Source organism: Pezoporus wallicus, unplaced genomic scaffold, assembly GCF_028554395.1.
Source record: "Pezoporus wallicus isolate ANWC-B61680 ecotype Strahan unplaced genomic scaffold, APGP_CSIRO_Pwel_v1 contig_7985, whole genome shotgun sequence".
NCBI lineage: Eukaryota > Metazoa > Chordata > Aves > Psittaciformes > Psittacidae > Pezoporus > Pezoporus wallicus.
In genome coordinates this window covers 622,387-641,521 of record NW_026636538.1, presented here as the reverse complement: position 1 = coordinate 641,521, position 19,135 = coordinate 622,387, and the positions used below count along the sequence as shown (strand labels likewise).

General features: G+C 41.7%; 1 protein-coding gene across 2 annotated transcripts in view; it reads right to left on the bottom strand.

The window, feature by feature from the left end:
* The window catches only part of CPQ (carboxypeptidase Q), a 165,640-nt gene that overhangs the window by 124,972 nt on the left and 21,533 nt on the right, over positions 1-19,135 (bottom strand). Inside the window, exons 1-2 of one of the 2 annotated variants that reach the window (XM_057400511.1) lie at positions 15,282-15,365; positions 11,016-11,479 (exon numbers count right to left, since the gene is read on the bottom strand). In XM_057400511.1, the coding sequence (XP_057256494.1) occupies positions 11,016-11,442 (427 nt within the window). In that variant the 5' untranslated portion in view covers positions 11,443-11,479; positions 15,282-15,365. Of the gene's footprint in view, positions 1-11,015; positions 11,480-15,281; positions 15,366-19,135 lie in introns of those variants that run through there. The other variant, XM_057400512.1, reaches the window with a different exon arrangement.

Genomic DNA, 19,135 nt, shown 5'->3' with positions numbered 1-19,135 from the left:
GGGAGTGAGCCGGAAGGGCTGGGGGACTGCAGGGTTGGAGGAGGTATGGGTCGGTGCTTGGTCGGGCTGGGGGGCCGAGTTATCGGTTGGTTGATGGTGAGGTGATGTATTCTCTTCCCTTGTTATTTCCTTTATCATTGTTATTACTGGTAGTAGCAGTAGTGATTTGTGTTATACCTTAGTTACTAAACTTTTTTTATCTCAACCGGTGGGAGCTGCATTCTTTTTGATTCTCCTCTCCGTCCCTCTGGGAGTAGGGGTAGGGAAAGAAGGGGGGGAGTGAGTGAATGAGTTACCTGACTGGGTTTAAACCACAACACAGTCTCACCTCTGTGCCTGGCAAAATCTTGGAGCAGATTCTCCTGGATGGCATGCTAAGGCACATGAAAATCAACAAGGTGCTTGGTGACAGCCAGCATGGCTTCACTAAGGTGAAATCCTGCCTGACCAATTTGGTGGCCCTCTATGATGGGGCTACAGAACTGATGGACAGCGGTAGAGCAGTTGATGTCATCTACCTGGACTTGTGTAAAGTGTTCAACACTGTCCCACACGACATCCTTGTCTCTAAATTGGAGAGACATCAATTTGATGGATGGACCACTCGGTGGATAAAGAACTGGCTGGATGGCCGCACACAAAGAGTTGTGGCCAATGGGTCAATGTCCAGCTGCAGACCAGTATCGAGTGGCATCCCTCAGGTATTGGTGTTGGGACCGGTCTTGTTTAACATCTTTGTTGGTGACATGGACAGTGGGATTGAGTGCGCCCTCAGCAAGTTTGCCGATGACACCAAGCTGTGTGGTTCGGTTGATACGCTGGAGGGAAGGAATGCCATCCAGAGGGACCTTGACACACTTGTAAGGTGGGCTGATGCCAACCTCATGAAGTGTAACCATGCCAAGTGCGAGGTCCTACACCTGGGTCAGAACAATCCCAGGCACAGCTGCAGGCTGGCCAGAGAAGAGATTCAGAGCAGCCCTGTGGAGAAGGACTTGGGGGTGTTGGTTGATGAGAAAATGAACATGGGCCGGCAGTGTGTGCTTGCAGCCCAGAAAGCCAACCGTATCCTGGTCTGCATCAAAAGGAGTGTGACCAGCAGGTCAAAGGAGGTGATCCTGCCCCTCTGCTCTGCTCTCGTGAGACCTCACCTGGAGTATTGTGTGCAGTTCTGATGTCCTCAACATAAAAAGGACATGGAACTGTTGAAACAAGTCCAGAGGAGGGCCACGAGGACGATCAGGGGACTGGAGCACCTCCCGTATGAAGACAGGATGAGGAAGTTGGGGCTGTTCAGCCTGGAGAAGAGAAGGCTTCTTGGAGACCTCATAGCAGCCTTCCAGTATCTGAAGGGGGCCTATAGGGATGCTGGAGAGGGACTCTTCATTAGAGACTGTAGTGATAGGACAAGGGGTAACGGGTTAAAACTTAAACAGGGGAAGTTTAGACTGGATATAAGGAGGAAATTCTTTCCTGTTAGGGTGGTGAGGCACTGGAATAGATTGCCCAGGGAGGCTGTGAATGCTCCATCCCTGGCAGTGTTCAAGACCAGGTTGGACGAGGACTTAGGTGATACGATTTCATGTAAGGTGTCCCTGCCCACAGCAGGGGGAGTTGGAGCTAGATGATCTTAAGGGCTTTCCAACCCTAATTATTCTATGATTCTAAAAGAAAGAGTAGGAGCAGCAACACACCACAAGAGCAGGGCAGGAAGCCACTTGATGACCACAGCTCTGCCTTGCAGACCGGAAACGTCAGACTGCCCTTGTTTCTTGTTTACTGGATGTCTGCCGCTTGTCAGGTTTCTCAGTTTTCACCTCAGCTCTCCCACACAGTTAAGTTAGCCCAGAAGCTGCCACGTCAAGGTATACTGTATTCCATGATAACCCTAAGAACATGCAGGTGGTAGCCCCAGACTTTTCTGACCTTAGCCTGGCTAATCCAGTTGTCCTTCAGACTTGCCCATCTCCCCAGTATAAAAGTATCACACCTCTGATACTTCCAGAAACGGCCTACATGCACTGTCTGGGTACTATTTCCAAGGTAGCTTCTTTTATAGAGGTACAGGAAACCTAGAAATATTTTTGCATGGGCCACAGGAAAGAGGGGAACAAAAATTGTAATGTATCAGGCAGGATGTGCAGTTATGCTGTAAAACTGGCAGTCTTGGACCCTGGATGCCACATCACCCTGCACAGAACCGGAACACATGCCAGGATCAATAGTCTTGGATAAAGACGTAAGAATATGAAACATACAACAGGGAAAAAGATATAGATGTCTGGAGATAGGGAAGAAAAGTAGTTGTTAGGACAGGTCGAAGAAAATAAAGGTTTGAGGAGTAGAGAGAAAAGGAAATATATATTCTTGAAATCCCAGATTAGGGACCTGGCATTATCTCCCATTTAAGTTCGGAATCCTCAAAAATCAGCCAGAAAACATTTTTCCTCTCAACTTCTACCTTACCTCTTTTAAACATGCTACTTTTCAGCCCTCTGCAGGAATTGGCTCCGCTTTTCCCTCAGTGTCCCACATAATTCAACAAAATTTTCAGAAAAGCAAACCCAAACTCTGGGTCCATAATGAACCCATCAAAGTAAGGCTTGGTGTCAGGCTGAAGCAAACTAAAGATTCTGTCCTGGGTTTAGCAGTAGCAGTCAATTTTTCTCTTTCTTGATAGCTAGTGCAGTGCTGTGTTTTGACTTTCAGCCTGGGAACAGTGCTGATAACACCGATGTTTTTAGTTGTTGCTAAGTAATGTTTACCCTGACCAAGGACTTTGTGAGTCTCATGCTCTGCCAGGGAGGAGGGGAAGCAGACACAGGACACCTGACCCAAGCTAGTCAGAGAGGTATTCCATACCACAGCATGTCACGCCCAGGGTGGGGGGTAACTGGGAGTTACCCGGAAGGACACGGGGTCTTCTGGGTCGGACTCGTTTTTCGGCAGGTGGTATCGTATTCTCTTCCCTTGTTATTTTCTCTTATCATTGTTGTCATTGGTGGTAGCGGTGGTGATTTGTGTTGTACATTGGTTGCTGGACTGTTCTTGTCTCAACCCGTGGGAGTTGCATTCTTTCGATTCTCCCCATCCCTCCAGGAGCGGGGAAGGGCGGGGGGGAGGGAAGGAAGGAAAGAGGGAGAAAAAGGGGGGGGGTGTGAGTGAACGAGCTGTCTGGCTGGGTTTAAATCACGACAGATTCATATCATCACTTTTTTTTTTCCTCCTCAAAAATTATTAGCATATGCTAAAAATTTAAAATACTTTAAGAAATGTACCCAAGAAACGCATTTGCTCTGTTAACACATATCAATATGTACTACGTAAGAATTAAAATACAGAGAAAAGATGTAATATTTTAGGGGGGAACTCTGAAACAAAGAAGAGGGCTTTTATCAGGAAGAAAGATTTTGTAAGATCTGAATATACTTCTGGAAAATGTGACCTCACCTACTCTGTGGAACAGCAAAAGAGGACTACTTCATGAACCTAAAATTACATAGGAGAGTTATCCAAAACTATTCAGCTCTGATGCATAGCACAGAGGCTAAATCTATTACTCTGTTCTTTAAGAACACAGAGAAAAATAAACATTGTGTAATAGTCACATTTTCAACACATATGACTTCCAATTTTCAACAAATACTGAATCTCAGTAGAACAGTTTGGTTTCAATAACGTGTAGCTTACTGTGCAGCACTAAATCCTAATAGCAAGGGGGATGGACCTGACCCCCAGCATAAAGCCTTATATGCCAAACGAGCAGGGTAACAGGTCTGGTTCTACCAGGAGCAGACCTGCATGGGGCACAGGCTTGCCCCATGTCTGGGGAGAAGCAGGCACCCAAGAACAGGATCCAGAAAAGCTAGTTTTGGAGCACACAGGTGCCCAAAGGAAGAACCAAGGGCAGCCATACCCTCCTTATTGAGTCAAGATGCCAGTCACTGCAGACAATCGCCTGAGAGGGAAAGTGCCAATGCCACCCAGCTGTGCATGCATTGTCCACACATGCAGAAAATCATGTTCCAATCCTGCCGTTAGTGTCAGGCAGAAGCTTCAGCCTGGGCTTACCATCCCTGAAGTAACCACCCTTAACTCAGTAACACTGAAATGGGCCAAGACCTGAAAATTCAGGTTTTTGCTGTTTCCAATCTGTACAGTTCATCTGAACATTCACTAAAGCAGTGACTGGAACCCGTGTCTTTCCCAGACAGTATGTCCACCTCAATGCCAAATAGCTACTCCTACTCTCTAAATCTTTGAAATGCCATTGGACTAACTTTTGGCCCAGACACTGGGCCACTGAACATCACAATATCCGAGGTCCTTCATGGATGTCTCTTTTATGTTCCAAGAAAAACAGTAGCACAGTTATCGTACCACAAGCAGCACTGCTCTAAAATAAACAATACTGAGGCTCATGGTCTCAAGATGTGAGTCAGTATCTCCTTACACATAGAAAAAGAGGGATTCAGTGAAGACAGAAGGAGGGCTTTCCCATGCACTGTGTTCTCATGCCTATGGTTCCCTCAAACCCCCGTTCTCAGCACTGAAGCCCTCATCAAAAGGGGTACCCAAATCTCCAGAAGGATGCCCTCTTCTCCCAGTAGGTCAGCTGTCATCCAACTCAAGGGCAATTCCCCTGATACATATTCAAATTAATTGAGGGGAGCTTTCGTAGATCTATCTGAATTCCCTAATCCACTTCACCACTGAGAAACTAAAAAGGAGGGTCAGCACCAGGGAAAAACACATCAGCCAGGACTGGGGCCAGACCACTTCTTTCAGCAGTAGCCTTAGCTTAAAAGGACTGTAAGCCTACAGCAACAGTACCTACCTTCAACAGCATTGAGATACATAATAATCCCATTTTATAAATAATAGGCTGGAACTATTTTTATATTGTCTAAGTGGCAAAACTCCCACTAACTTCTATAAGAGCAAGAATGGACCAAATGTTGTTGACAGTTAAACAACAAAACTCCATGACTCAAACACAAAAACTAGGAAGAAGTCTGCCAATACATCATCTTCATATTCATATTATTTCAGTTTTGCTGCAGAAAACAGTACATAGAAACCAGAGACTGTTCCTTTCTCGAGGAGACATTTCAGACAGGCTGCATTCTGGGGCTGGTTCTACTTCTCAGGATTTCTTCAAACTGAAAGGGCAGGGTCACCCAGGGATAAAAAATAAAAAATAAAAGGTATATTTTAAAACACATACAAAACCAGCAAATTTTTGCTGCTTTATGGTTAAACATCTGCTAAACTACTACTCTTCTTCAATTATGCGATCCTCAAAGCAACAATTATATCCATTTTCCTCAGAATTTGGGGGATATAATCAGTACCACCAGAAATCAACACAGTCTCTCTCTATATATATGTATGTTTTGCCAATGTTGAAACACGGGAAACGAGACAAGGGCATTGACTAAATATGGTAAAACTCCAGTTTGCCAGCTCCCTCAACTAAGCACTTTACAACATTCAATCCTGTCTGTTACCTAGAAATCCATTTCTTCAAAGTGGTGACCATTTTAAATCTCTGCTGACTTCTGGTAATCCAGATCACTCTGCATTTCAGGTTTTTTCCTTTCCCTGTCACTAAGAGAGGCATGAAAGTTACTCCGTCCTTGTAAGGAGATGAAAAGAAGTGAAAACTTCCTCTTTGACCCAGCACCTTCAAACCTCAGGATACTGAAAAAATTTCATCTTCAATAAGAAAACCTAACCCTAACCTCTTCTGTGCTGCCCCTTTTTACTGCATAAATCAGACTGAATCTGGAAACTTGACATCCTGGCATGCTGCATAGTCCTGAAGAAGAAAATAGGGAAATGTAGATTTTATATGTAAGATCACAAAGTACTGAAATGCCTCCTGCACATCATCAGAAATGTTCCAGCCTTGAGTGAGCCAACTAGCTCTATGCCAAACTCATATCTGAACCAAAGTAGGCAAATCCCAGCAAATCCAATAAACAGGCAAAGCTTTGTCCACGTCCCATAAGACTTTCAACCCCATAGGCATGGGTGAGATAGAAGAACTACAAGAGACCTTCCTTGTATCCTGGAGTCAATGCTGGCTCAGGCTCCATGGATAAAACATTGCTGTTATTTAGGGCTTCCTGCTCCTGTCCCAAAGGATCAGGGATTTTTTTTCCACACCTGCATGATGTGATGCATGATGAAATGGAAAGTGAGCAGCTTCAGCATGTGCTCTGGCCATTGGGTCACTCTTAGGAAACACTGGTCTGAATTTCCACGGACAGAAGGGAAAATAAACCCTGAACTTCCAGCATTCAAAGACAGGTTTCTAACTGCTGTTAGGTTATTCCCATGTTAATAAAGAGACCTTCAGAGCACTAGCTCAGGTATCCAAGTTCCAGGAGTTGCTCTGAGGGCACCAGGGGTTCACCAAGTCCAGCATGTAGCAATAAGCACATCCAAAGAGAAGCAATGTTTTAAGTATCTGCCACTGTTTCCTATTTTCTTGGCTCATATGGTGTCAAGCCTGGGGACACATAATGGAAAGGGGGGAACACAGGACACAACTGAGAGGATGAGAATGCAAGAAATGGTCTCCTGTACATCCTGCTGGGAATGGCGAGTCACCCTCCTCTCATCTTAACCCCATCCTCAGACTTTAAAAGATCATAAGTCCAGCCAGTGCTGTCCTCTGGATCTAAGTAGGCATCAATAATATAGAGGAAGGGATCTGTTTGGGCTCTACAGAGACAGAGGTTTGTTAACTAAGGGGTCCAAAACATACTCTGATTTAAAACATACAATAATTATCAAGCTAATACCAAACACCTTCAGAGATCACCTGCACAGTCCACTTTAGAAGCAGCTCTGAGGGTGTCTCTAAAAGCGATGGCCATTGGTGGCTCATCAATGGCCAGATCATGGAGCAAATAACTGAAAGCCAGTCCTCAGCCTTTAACACATCCCTCTGGCAAAGCAAAACATGGCAGCAGTCAATGTCCCTGGTTGATCCCGTGCAACAACAGCAGCACAATGCCAGGAGAATCAGCATCAAGCATCTCATACTGATTTGCATTATTTTGATTACAGGATGACTCACGCTCCCACAGCTTTTTGGCTAAAACAAGACAAAACAGAACAGACGATATTCCCTTGCTGAGGGAAATTGTTCAAATATTTCTGATGTGATCTAGACCAATTGCCTATCCCTTTTTTCTCAGAAATAGGGCTTGGTGACAATTGCTGTTTAGAGCAGAGGGAGCAGACCTAGAAATGAGTTCCTCAGAAGTGATGAGGCAGTGGCTTTAACAGTCTAACCACAATTTTTTTTCTGTGCTTGGGATAAGTGTGGGGTTTAGGACACCACTTTTCTGAGCAGCACACCTTGCAATTCTCTTGCCCACAGAGGCTGGTGACAAGTGGCTCTCACAAGACACTTCTGTCAGCCAGGCAGCTGGTCCAGCGAGCAGAAGAATGATAGCCAAGAGTTCACTAGGGAGCAGCTACACCCCATAACCTGCCTCAAGAAGGACAACGTGTCACAGAGCACGATGAAACCAGCAGAAATCTTAACAGCCATGAATAGTTGAATACATTTAAAATCAGAAGGCAATTTAATCAAAATTATAACCATGTGTAAAAAACTGCCTGCCCTTCTGTGAGAGATCTCACTGCCATGCAGTCTTCTAGCACCAACACATACACCTCTTCAGAAGAAACACATACACCTTTTCAGAAGAAAGTAAATGATTATGAAGAACACAGGTCCTGAAGGAGCTGGAGAATGAAGTTGCTAAGCCACTGTCCATCATATTTGAAAAATCATGGCAGTCAGGTGAAGTTCCCAATGACTGGAAAAAGGGAAATATAACCCCCATTTTCAAGAAGGGGAAAACGGATGACCTGGGGAATTACACACCCGTCAGTCTCACCTCAGTGCCTGGCAAAATCTTGGAGCAGATTCTCCTGGAAGGCATGCTAAGGCACATGAGAAACAACAAGGTGCTTGATGGCAGCCAGCATGGCTTCACTAAGGTGAAATCGTGCCTGACCAATTTGGTGGCCTTCTATGATGGGGCTGTGGAACTGATGGACAGCGGTAGAGCAGTTGTCATCATCTACCTGGACTTGTGCAAAGCGTTCGACACTGTCCCACATGACATCCTTGTCTCTAAATTGGAGAGACATCAATTTGATGGATGGACCACTCGGTGGATAAAGAACTGGCTGGATGACTGCATGCAAAGAGTTGTGGTCAATGGCTCAGTGTTGGCATGGAGACCTCATAGCAGCCTTCCAGTACCTGAAGGGGGCCTATAAGGATGCTGGGGAGGGACTCTTCCTTAGGGACTATAGTGATAGCGCAAAGGGTAATGGGTTAAAACTTAAACAGGGGAAGTTTAGATAGGATATAAGGAAGAAGTTCTTTACTGTAAGGGTGGTGAGACACTGGAATGGGTTGCCCAGGGAAGTTTGAATGATCCATGCCTGGCAGAGTGGAAGGCCAGGTTGGACAGAGCCTTGGGTGACATGGTTTAGTGTGAGGCGTCCCTGCCTATGGCAGAGGGTTGGAACTAGATGATCTTAAGGTCCTTTCCAACCCTCCAGGCAGCCTTCTCTTCTCCAGGCTGAACAGCCCCAACTTTCTCAGCCTATCTTCATACGGGAGGTGCTGAGTCCCCTGATCATCCTCGTGGCCCTTCTCTGGACAGTTACATGTCCTTTTTATGTTGAGGACATCAGAACTGCACACAGTACTCCAGGTGAGGTCTCACGAGAGCAGAGCAGAGCAGAGGGGCAGGATCACCTCCTTTGACCTGCTGGTCACGCTCCTTTTGATGCAGACCAGGATACGGTTGGCTTTCTGGGCTGCAAGCACACACTGCCGGCCCATGTTCATTTTCTCATCAACCAACACCCCCAAGTCCTTCTCCACAGGGCTGCTCTGAATCTCTTCTCTGGCCAGCCTGCAGCTGTGCCTGGGATTGCTCCGACCCAGGTGTAGGACCTCGCACTTGGCATGGTTAAACTTCATAAGGTTGGCATCAGGCCACCTTACAAGTGTGTCAAGGTCCCTCTGGATGGCATTCCTTCCCTCCAGGGTATCAACCGAACCTCACAGCTTGGTGTCATCGGCAAACTTGCTGAGGGCGCACTCAATCCCACTGTCCATGTCACCAACAAAGATGTTAAACAAGACCGGTCCCAACACCAATCCCTGAGTGACACCACTCGTTACTGGTCTCCAGCCAGACATTGACCCTCACACAACTCTTTGTGTGCGGCCATCCAGCCAGTTCTTTATCCACCGAGTGGTCCACCCGTCAAATCGATGTCTCGCCAATTTAGAGACAAAGATGTCATGTGGAACAGTGCTGAATGCTTTACACAAGTCCAGGTAGATGACATCAACTGCTCTACCCCTGTCCATCAGTTCTGTAGCCCCATCATAGAAGGCCACCAAATTGGTCAAGCAGGATTTCCCCTTAGTGAAACCATGCTGGCTACCATCAAGCACCTTGTTGTTTCTCATGTGCCTTAGCATGCCTTCCAGGAGAATCTGCTCCAAGATTTTGCCTGGCACAGAGGTGAGACTGACGGGTGTGTAATTCCCTGGGTCATCCATTTTCCCCTTCTTGAAAATGGGGGTTATATTTCCCTTTTTCCAGTCATTGGGATCTTCACCTGACTCCCGTGATTTTTCAAATATGATGGACAGTGGGTTAGCAACTTCATTCTCCAGCTCCTTCAGGACCTGCGGATGGACTTAATCAGGTCCCATGGACTTGTGCATGTTCAGGTTCTTAAGATGGTCTTGAATCAGATCCCCTCCTACAGTGGGCCTAGGGTCTTCATTCTCGCAGTCCCTGCGTCTGCCTTCCAAGACTTGGGTGGTGTGGTCAGAGCATTTGCCAGTGAAGACTGAGGCAAAGAAGTCATTAAGAACCTCAGCCTTCTCCAAATGCAAATTTTGAATGGCTATATAATTTTTCTAAACAAAACAGCTTTTATATATTATTTGTTTCATTTCAGACAGAAAGCTATCACAAAAATTTACAATTCATAAAAATAATTATTACTATCATGTTATCTTCTATTTCCTAAACGAAATATATTTTCTCATAAAGAAATAACAACGCTTTTAAGTGGTCTAGGAATAAGCCTATGGTTACTTACAAAGAGCAGTCACAGAAGGTTGTCTTCCAGCCTTTACATGGAAAGCCCCACATCAATATATACAAAAAGAAAATCTTATAAATAATTCCATTTGCAAGCAAGCAAGCTAATATTTTGGGGCTCAAAACACCTTAATTTTGCTGAGCCCAGCGAAAGATCGTTCTTATTCCCAAAGTAATGTATCACACATGATCCACTACAAGGCAACATACAGCTCAGTAACAGCTGAGTACCAAAGACTTTTCCAAGCTTAGCCTGAGACTTTTCCAAGGCTTGCATGAGACAAGGGAACAAAAGGACACACAGACGCCAATTGCCATGCTGAGGAGCTGGCATTTCCAACCTCAGTATGAAAGTCTCCTCATCCTGCTGTTGTGTTTTTTGCCAGAGTGAAGTGCTGTGCCTGGCAGGATAGGGCACAGCAAAAGGAACAGAAATCATGGATCAACTCAGTGCCCCATGGAGAAATTCTCTGGCCAACATGGAAAAGAAGGGCTGGAAAATCCCAGATTAAAAGAATATTTCCCACTAGCTTCAATGAAGAGCAGAATCACTGCAAGCAGTATCGTTGCAAGAGGTTAAGGAGTGTTAAACAAAAGGGTATAGATTTAATGGAGAGTTCAGGAGTCAATTCTGATTTTACAGGCTGGTTCAACCAAACTAAGTTAAACCAAACTGCATCATTCACAACCATGTCACACAGAGAAGTCCCAGAAAAATAGCATCTTGTCTTGCAGAACTACAGCATGAAGAATACTTCAGTTTCACCACTGAGGGAAGTAGTTAGATATATTGTACAGTTTGACATTAAAAAGCAAATGATACTTAATTCCAAAAGGAAGAGTTACCTTCTGGAGGAGTTCCAACACTGTTCCCAAGACCCAAAATAGCAATGCTGTGATTCCTTGGTTCCAACATCATTGCAAACTCTTCTCCTCTTTCCCAGTGTGGTACTTTCACAGGCTCCAGATGTACATTTTCCAGCCCGTCTTCCCGCAAGGCACTGAACATATACTTGATGGCTGCATCTAGATTTTTCATACCACTTAGTCTAGGTCCTATGGCATCAGCAAAAACTGCTAATCTTTCATAGGATCTATTCTGAGCTTTTCCATGAACAGCAAGATCAATAATAGCTTTAGCAATATCAGTATAGCCAGCTATCTCATTTTTAATGTCTTCATATGTCTTTGGGCAACTGCTACCTCTTCTCAAAGACTTCCCAGCATACAGTGATAATAAATTCATGAAAAATATTAAGAATACACACTTCATTTTTTCTTTTCTTTTTTTGTTCTTTTCCACAGATGGCCTGTTAGAAAGACAAAAAGAAAAAAAAAAAATAAAAAGGATATAAAACTCCCTCATACAGCTATCAGCAGCACTCTTTGTTACTAGATTGGCAGACAGAACAAAATGAAAAGAAATCAGTTTATCATGAAAATGCTTTGATCAGAACTGGCAGGAAAGAAAACTCAACTTAGAGACACAGTTATTGAAAGCAAATGAAAAAGATACTTAGACCACTGGGCACAATCTTTGTTGTGGTCTTTAGAAACATCCTTGGAATGCTGCACCTCTTTAAATAATCACATCCTTTACTAAATCAAAATCCAGGGCTGCTCCCATCCAGGAGGAGCTCTGCATCTCCTTTCTGTTAGCAGCAGAATTTGCCAGAAGTGCCAAATCAAATGTCTTCACACAAAACATCTGGACAAAACCATTTCTTGAACCATTCAGGAATAAAAGTGCTTCTTAATCTCTATCTTCATAATCAGGAAAGCAGTTTCTATTGGACTAAAAAGATGACAGAGCAACTTAGATCCAATGCGCTCAGGAAGAAAATACTAATTTCTTCATTGTAGAAATCTGCGACTATCAGAAAAACAGTTTCTTATTAACTGGTGTATCTCTTAAGGACTGACTTCATCAGCATTGTAGAGAGATGCAGTGCCAGAGGTACTGATCCTGAGTTGAATACCAAGAGTTACCTTTCTTAACGCTTAATAGTTTATCCATCTTATTGTTTAAAGTTCTCATTTTTTAAGATCTTACAAAGCAATAGTTTGTTCTATACTATTAATTGAACTGATATAAACCCTCTGGAATAGTAGTTGCAAAGCTCTTTTATAACATAGGAAATACGACTATCTAAGTCCAAAATATAAAGGTCTTTATTGATATACACAAAAGAAATGTAATTGGTTTATTTTCCTTTGAATTTTAATCAGGCTGCAATGTGAATGATAAAAATTAGCAATAAGAAATAAGGCCTTTAAATCAGCTGTATAGCTGCAGCTATTATAAGACTTTAAAACAAAAGTAATTAGTTACAGCCAAGTGAACTGACAATTACTGCTAGCCCCAAAATATTCAGATTCAGCACTTTTACCATTTTCACAGACTTTCATGGGAATACCAGTATTTTTGAAAAAGAATGCAACTTGCCTCAAAAAACAGTTACACTAAAGGCAAATGTTAGCCTCTACAAAATATGTTTTACTAGGAAACAGCTGTTCTACAAAAGTCAAAGGACTAGTTCACTGACTTAATATACCTTCCATTTGTATTTATTTAGTACCAAGGTCCCTTGGAATGTCAGCACAACCATCTACTGTACTAGTCACTTCGCCTAACTTTGTATTATCTGCAAACATGCTGAGGGTGCCCTCTGTTCAAGCATCCAGACCACTAAAGAAAACACTGAAGAGTACTAGACAAAGCATTGCCTCCTGGGGGACACCTTTAGTTACTGGCCACCGACTGGGTTTTGTGCCAATGATCACAACACTCTCAGCTCAGCCTTTGAGCCTGTTTCCAATCCACCTCATACAGAATGACTGAAAGAATTAAACCACATTTCTAGGATCCATAAACCACCAGAAGAAAAACAACAACAACCACCAAACAAAAAATACACACAAATGTTTTAGAGTCACCAAGCCTTGCCCATATGATAACCAGTGCAAATTTCCAGCCTTTCATAGGCCTTTATGGGTCTTCTCATAAACAGTAAGTTAAACAATAGCTTTAGCAATATAAGAATATTGCGCTGTTCTCCTTAACTGTTCAAATGTCCCCTAAACTTGAGATCGAGGCAGCAACAAATTCTTCACAGTGAAATGTCACTTTGCCAAAAGAACAACAAAAATAATCTGTGAATTTATCTGTGAATGACAAATCTATCACAAAGATTTCCTCTCTGTCTCTGCAAGACAGACAGGGCAAAGGTCTTACACAAGCAGGAACAGAAGACTTGGGTTATCTCAGGACACTGACAGAGAACTGTTAAATGACTTTTATAGTTTGAGTTACTGTTTATTTGTGATTATACTGCTCAGAGGTTACTGGTGTATTTTTATTGCTACACTGTATACTTTCCCCATGTTCTTTCCCTTTGGACCAGTTAATTACATGCCTGTAGACATCCTCTGCTAGAGATACCAGTAATTTTCTCAGAATGACCATGCTTGTTCTCTGATTTTTGCCAAGCTCATCATCCACGAAGAAGCAAGCAAGATAATCTGATTTCTGCCATAAGACAAATTCTTACTGAGTGGAGTAAGACAACAACATTGTAGAGTTAGCTTCAAAAGCTTCAAGTGTGGGGTTTGGTTTGTTTTAGGGTTTGCAAAGTCTACCATACAAAGCTGATACGTTTAGTTGTTAAACAGAAAACACAGGGGGATTTTTTAATTGGCATTGGCTACCTCAAAGAGTCCCCTGCTACTAACTTCATGCATTCCTTCAATGGAGAAATGAAACCACAGTTATCATATTTCCCTTAACTAAAAAATGCTTCCTTTGCTTTTCCTGGACTCATTCAAAACCAGCAGCAACTTCTCTCCAAAGGCTGCCCCAGAGGAGCTGCATTTAAAAGCCACACTTTTTCCAGGAATTTCCCATGTGTTTCCACAGCTTTTCTAGATGTAACACACTCCTGCCATGCACAGCATTTCACTGCCTACCATTGCACTGTAAGAGGAGCATAACTGAATTCAAAACCTGTGCAATGATACAAGAATGGGAATATAATTTATTGTGCTTTCCTTGACTAGTCTGGAATAACCTGTCCAACGGCTAGCAGAGCTGAGAAATAATTCCCTGCTAGGTAAAATAACATCATACTCACTTGGACTGTAATACAGGCATCACTACACTGCTAATTCAGGGAAAGAAAAGCACATCTGTTGTCCCAGACTCTGCAACATTAAGTTTATCATCTCAGTGAACCATCAGGGAAAAGAGACTACTGATTTTTGTACATCTCACTAGTTACAACTCAGCAAATGAACATCACAGTGTCAGCCAAATTAACGAAAAAAAAAGTAATAGGACAGTCACAATTGTTCAATGCATTTTAATTATTAACTGAATTTCTTCAATAGAAGTTTAGAGCAAAATGAGAGTGGAAGAAAACACACTTTTAGGAAGTGTTTTTTCCAGACCTATCAATGCGTCTCGTTCCATGGTTCTTTAGTACAAAATACCCATTTTCTAAACTAGGGATAATAATATGAGGTTCCCCTCCTTGCCTTTCCAGGAAGCAAGAATGCTCTTTACAGAGTTACAACCCCTCCACTTTATTTTTCTGATCATGTAAAACTTGCATGCACCAAAAGGACACAGAATAGCCCCATTCCAGCCTTGCCTGAAGACTCATATTTATGGTATATTCTTAAAAAAATTAAGCTCTCGAGACTATATAAAATGACAACTCCTATCTTTCACTTCTTCAAAGGGACTTCTAATAACTGACATAAACAAAAAGTGGGAGCCGCTACTGATCCTCTTCCCATTTTGAGCAGAACTGAAAGCCACTGACATATTAAACATTGCCTGTTTATGACAGATGAATTTGGTCTCTTCAGAAACTTCAGCAGAGCTCAAGGTTTAATTATCTCTAGTTTAAAGGGTTGCATAGGCTCTCAGCTTTCCAGGATGAAAGATTACACTTAGGAACCATGGAAACTCTGTTCTCCAAAATGAGAACAAAGCTAAAACACAGTAATGTACAACAGTTCCAGATCTTTTAGCTTCAGGTAAAGTGGACAGAGGGCACCCATCCATGACAATACCTGGATCCATCTGAACGTAAGAATGCACTTTTTTACCTGCTGCAGCTGACCCTGCTTAAACAAGGAGTTTGGACTAGATGAGCTCACAAGATGTCTTCCAGCCTAAATCTGTGATTCAGAATACAGAAGGAAGCCATAAACATAAGCTGAAAGAATTTAAAAAAAAAATAAACAAATAAATCAAGGGTGAAAGGGTTTAGGTATGCAGAAGAAAAACAGAAATTAAAGGCAGAAAGTAACTCTTTTCCAGATCCAATTAGTATGAAAGAGAATGAAAGATACAGCACAATGGTAGTGCAGTGCAGATGGTGTCAGAAGACTTTTAATAGCAACTAAGCAGCTACTTTAAGGATGCTTTCACCTATTGTCTGTAGCTAACTACTGTCTTTGATGCTAAAGGGCAAGATCATTGGGATCTTCATCTTTTATGATACTTACATAACAGATCTTTAGCACACCCAATCTGTAACCAGGCTAATGGGTGTTGCCACCATTAAAATCATTACAATAAAAATTACTTAAATGTAGCAGATGGAAAAAAAAATGAGAGAAAAAGGATAAAAAAAACCTCTCAGATGAGAACACTGTCTACAGCAATCAGATAACTGAAAGATGAGCAGAGGGAACAGAAATAGGATAAACAAAGATAGAGCAATGCCTCTTCTCCAGTGTGGCAAAGTTTTCCCAAAATCCCAGTTGAAAATACAGACAAAGGATCTAGAGAGTTCACAAGAGTCATGGTTATGGGAAATGGGGAAAGAAAACAATAAATTGAGGCTATTAACCACTTAATTGCTAGAGGTCTGCTAAATCTGCAGTTTCCTATCTATGGTTTCCTAACCAGGTACCATTTGATTTTCCTCCAAGGAATGTAGGAAACCTTGAAATCACACAGTGGTTTTTGATAACATGAGAATAGACTGAAAAGCCCCAGGGTAACAAATTCACATGCTGTGGAGTGATGTCTGATACATTTAATTGCATTTGAGAGAAAGTTTGTTGTGACAGCTGTGGAGTAGGATGGCTGGAAGGCTAGGTGGACTTGCAAAATGAGGAGGAGATTTCTGCCTAAAAATAAAGTCATGGAGTTCTTCCATCACTTAGAAAGATTGGGGGGGGGGGGGGGGGGGGGGGGGAGAAAGCTTTATGATCATGAAGAGTGAAACAGAAAAGCAGACATTTCTCAAAGACTGCTTTTCCTCATCTGGGAGAACATTTAATCAGTTGGAAAACCTTGGCTTTGGGAACACAGCCAAAGTTATCGCTTACATTATAAAAAGGCTCATTTTAAGGACTTTATATCTAAAGCTAAGGAAAGGAAGAGTACAACACAATATGGATACAAGACTTTGAAAAAGAATATGAAATCTTACTACTTGGATCAAAGAAGTCTAAAACCCTAAAGGAAACACCTGAGCTGTTTTACCAACTTCAGAACTGTCTTGATTCACTACAACTGAAGACATGCCCTGAAATCTTTGAATAGTGTGATCTAGTAGTGTATGACCACATATGATCAGTAGTGATACTGACTTATGTGGGGAGAATTGGAAGTTAAATGCTCTAAGAAAGCTAACGATTGAAAAAGAGAAAGTCCAAATGTGCCCAGAGATACTGCAGTCATAGCTCCCCATTTGGCAAAAGAAAAAATTCATACCCTATTTATACAGTGTATGGTGAAAGTAGTACAGCTTAACATAGGAAGGAAGCAGTAAAAAGAACCCCATTTACCTCTTCACCTGCAAGCCTCACGATAGTAACAGGCTACCATGATATAATCTTACTCAGTAGCTGCTGCTAAAACAGATGGCAGTAAGCCTGAAGAATCACACCATAATCCATGTGCAGAGTACTGTATCAGCAAAGCTACAGAAACAATCAGTCTGTTACCTCCCTAAGAAACAGTGACAGCTAAGACAAAAACTAAGTTAAAAATAAAAGACATTACTACTGAACAATTACTACTCAGCCACTTAGCAGCTGATATTATTATTAATGAGCATTCAAAATACAAACAGCTCTCAAAGGGGAATACATTGTATTTTCAGAGACAAAAGATAGGAATTCAGCAATATTTTTAGATAAGAACAACTGAATAGAACAGAAATATTTAATGAAAGGAAGGCAGTTAGGAAATCAAGGCACCAGAATTCACAATGCTGTTCATATTACAATGAATGCCAAAGTACATAGCTAATGCCAGCTGATGGCATTGAAAGATAATTGGGGGGAAGGTAGCAAAGATTATTTTGGACAATTAAACCAAAACACAACAGAATAAGGCTGCAATTATCATGGTATTTTGATGCTCAACTTCAGTGACACCTCCTTCAAGTCTGCAACTATTGTTCTAGTGTGAAAAACAAGACAGGTTGCCTTCAGACTTTGAAAGACTGGCTTATGAAAAAATAAATATATTCAAACACACCCATTCTGAGACAAAACATATGGGGACTCTCACTCACGTGGCCCTTAGGACAGACACATATCTTATATGTTTTCACAAAAAATTCACATATAATTGAGACACAAACTGTTCAGAAACGCGTATTTTTCTCTCAGCCTTTCTTACAGGAGAAAGGCACTCCCTTTTCATTGAGGTAGTATAACCACAGAAATCTTTTCTTACAACCTCATGTATATTTCCTCTATTTTCTTACCTGAGGAGATGAATTAGCCTATGGAAAAGAATGAAGTACTCAAGAGAGAAACAAGAGGCCACAAAATAAGGGGCACCAAACACAAGAATTGCCAGCAAGATCCCATACTTACACATCTATCATGTAAAATTCTAAACTAAGTTTCTTTTTGAAAACACCTTCAACAAAGAATCTTATATCCTGTATTTAGATAAATTATTCCCACAATTCTGATGCTAAATATTTTCTTTCTGAGCTTTTATCGAAAAACTAGCAAACTGCATCCAGGCAAAGGATGAAACTAAAGCAGGAAGTACGAGCTATAACCAAATGATCAACCCATATCTCTAGATGGAAAAAGCTGCTGAAGTTGATGGATGGGCATTGTAACAGGAGCAAACCAAGTTTCATTAACAATAATCAGTGCAGCGCTGTTACTGTCACAAGTTGGTCTGCCACCTCTATGAAAGCCAAAAGGAATCAATTCACTAAGTATGTAGCACTCACAGTCACTTCTTGGTGCTCCTCCAAGCAGCATTCCAGCAACAGGCTGTTCAGTCCTAAAGAACACATGTATACTTTATGTTGCCCCAGATTTTGGCCTGAAAATACAAATACTTTGAGTGTCTCTTTCCAACAATTAAATCTCGGTTTCAAAGGTGACTATACACTACTAAGATTCAGGACATTTGCCAAAATGAATCACCAAAATAAGGAACTTTCATTACTAATTATGTAATGGAGAGCAATAGGCCAAGTTTTCTGATGAAATTACCTCTACGGCCTTAACAAAAACTAAGCCAGATGATAACCTCACCTATATACATTATATACAACTCTAGAATTATAAAGCCTTACATTAAATTCCTAGAATTTCTACAAATGACAAGAATAAAATTCCTCTATGATCACATGCCCACAGAGCTTTTTTTTGTTTTGTATATGGAATAAATTTTCACTTTAAGTCAAATCCAGAGAATAGTTATGCACATTATTAAACACATTAAATAAAAAAAAAACAAAAAAGGCAAGATTGATGTTTTCAAAACTATCCAACTATTTTACACCTACAATCTCATTTTAAAGACTATAAATAGCACCACAATTCCAAATTAAGTCAGTAATTATCCAGCATTACTGAATATGATGAGGTATATAAAAATATTAATAAAATTTCCTGACTAAACTAACTTTTCTGAACATCCTTTTTAATTGTTAGGTTTTTCTCATAGTCTTCCCATACAGTCACAA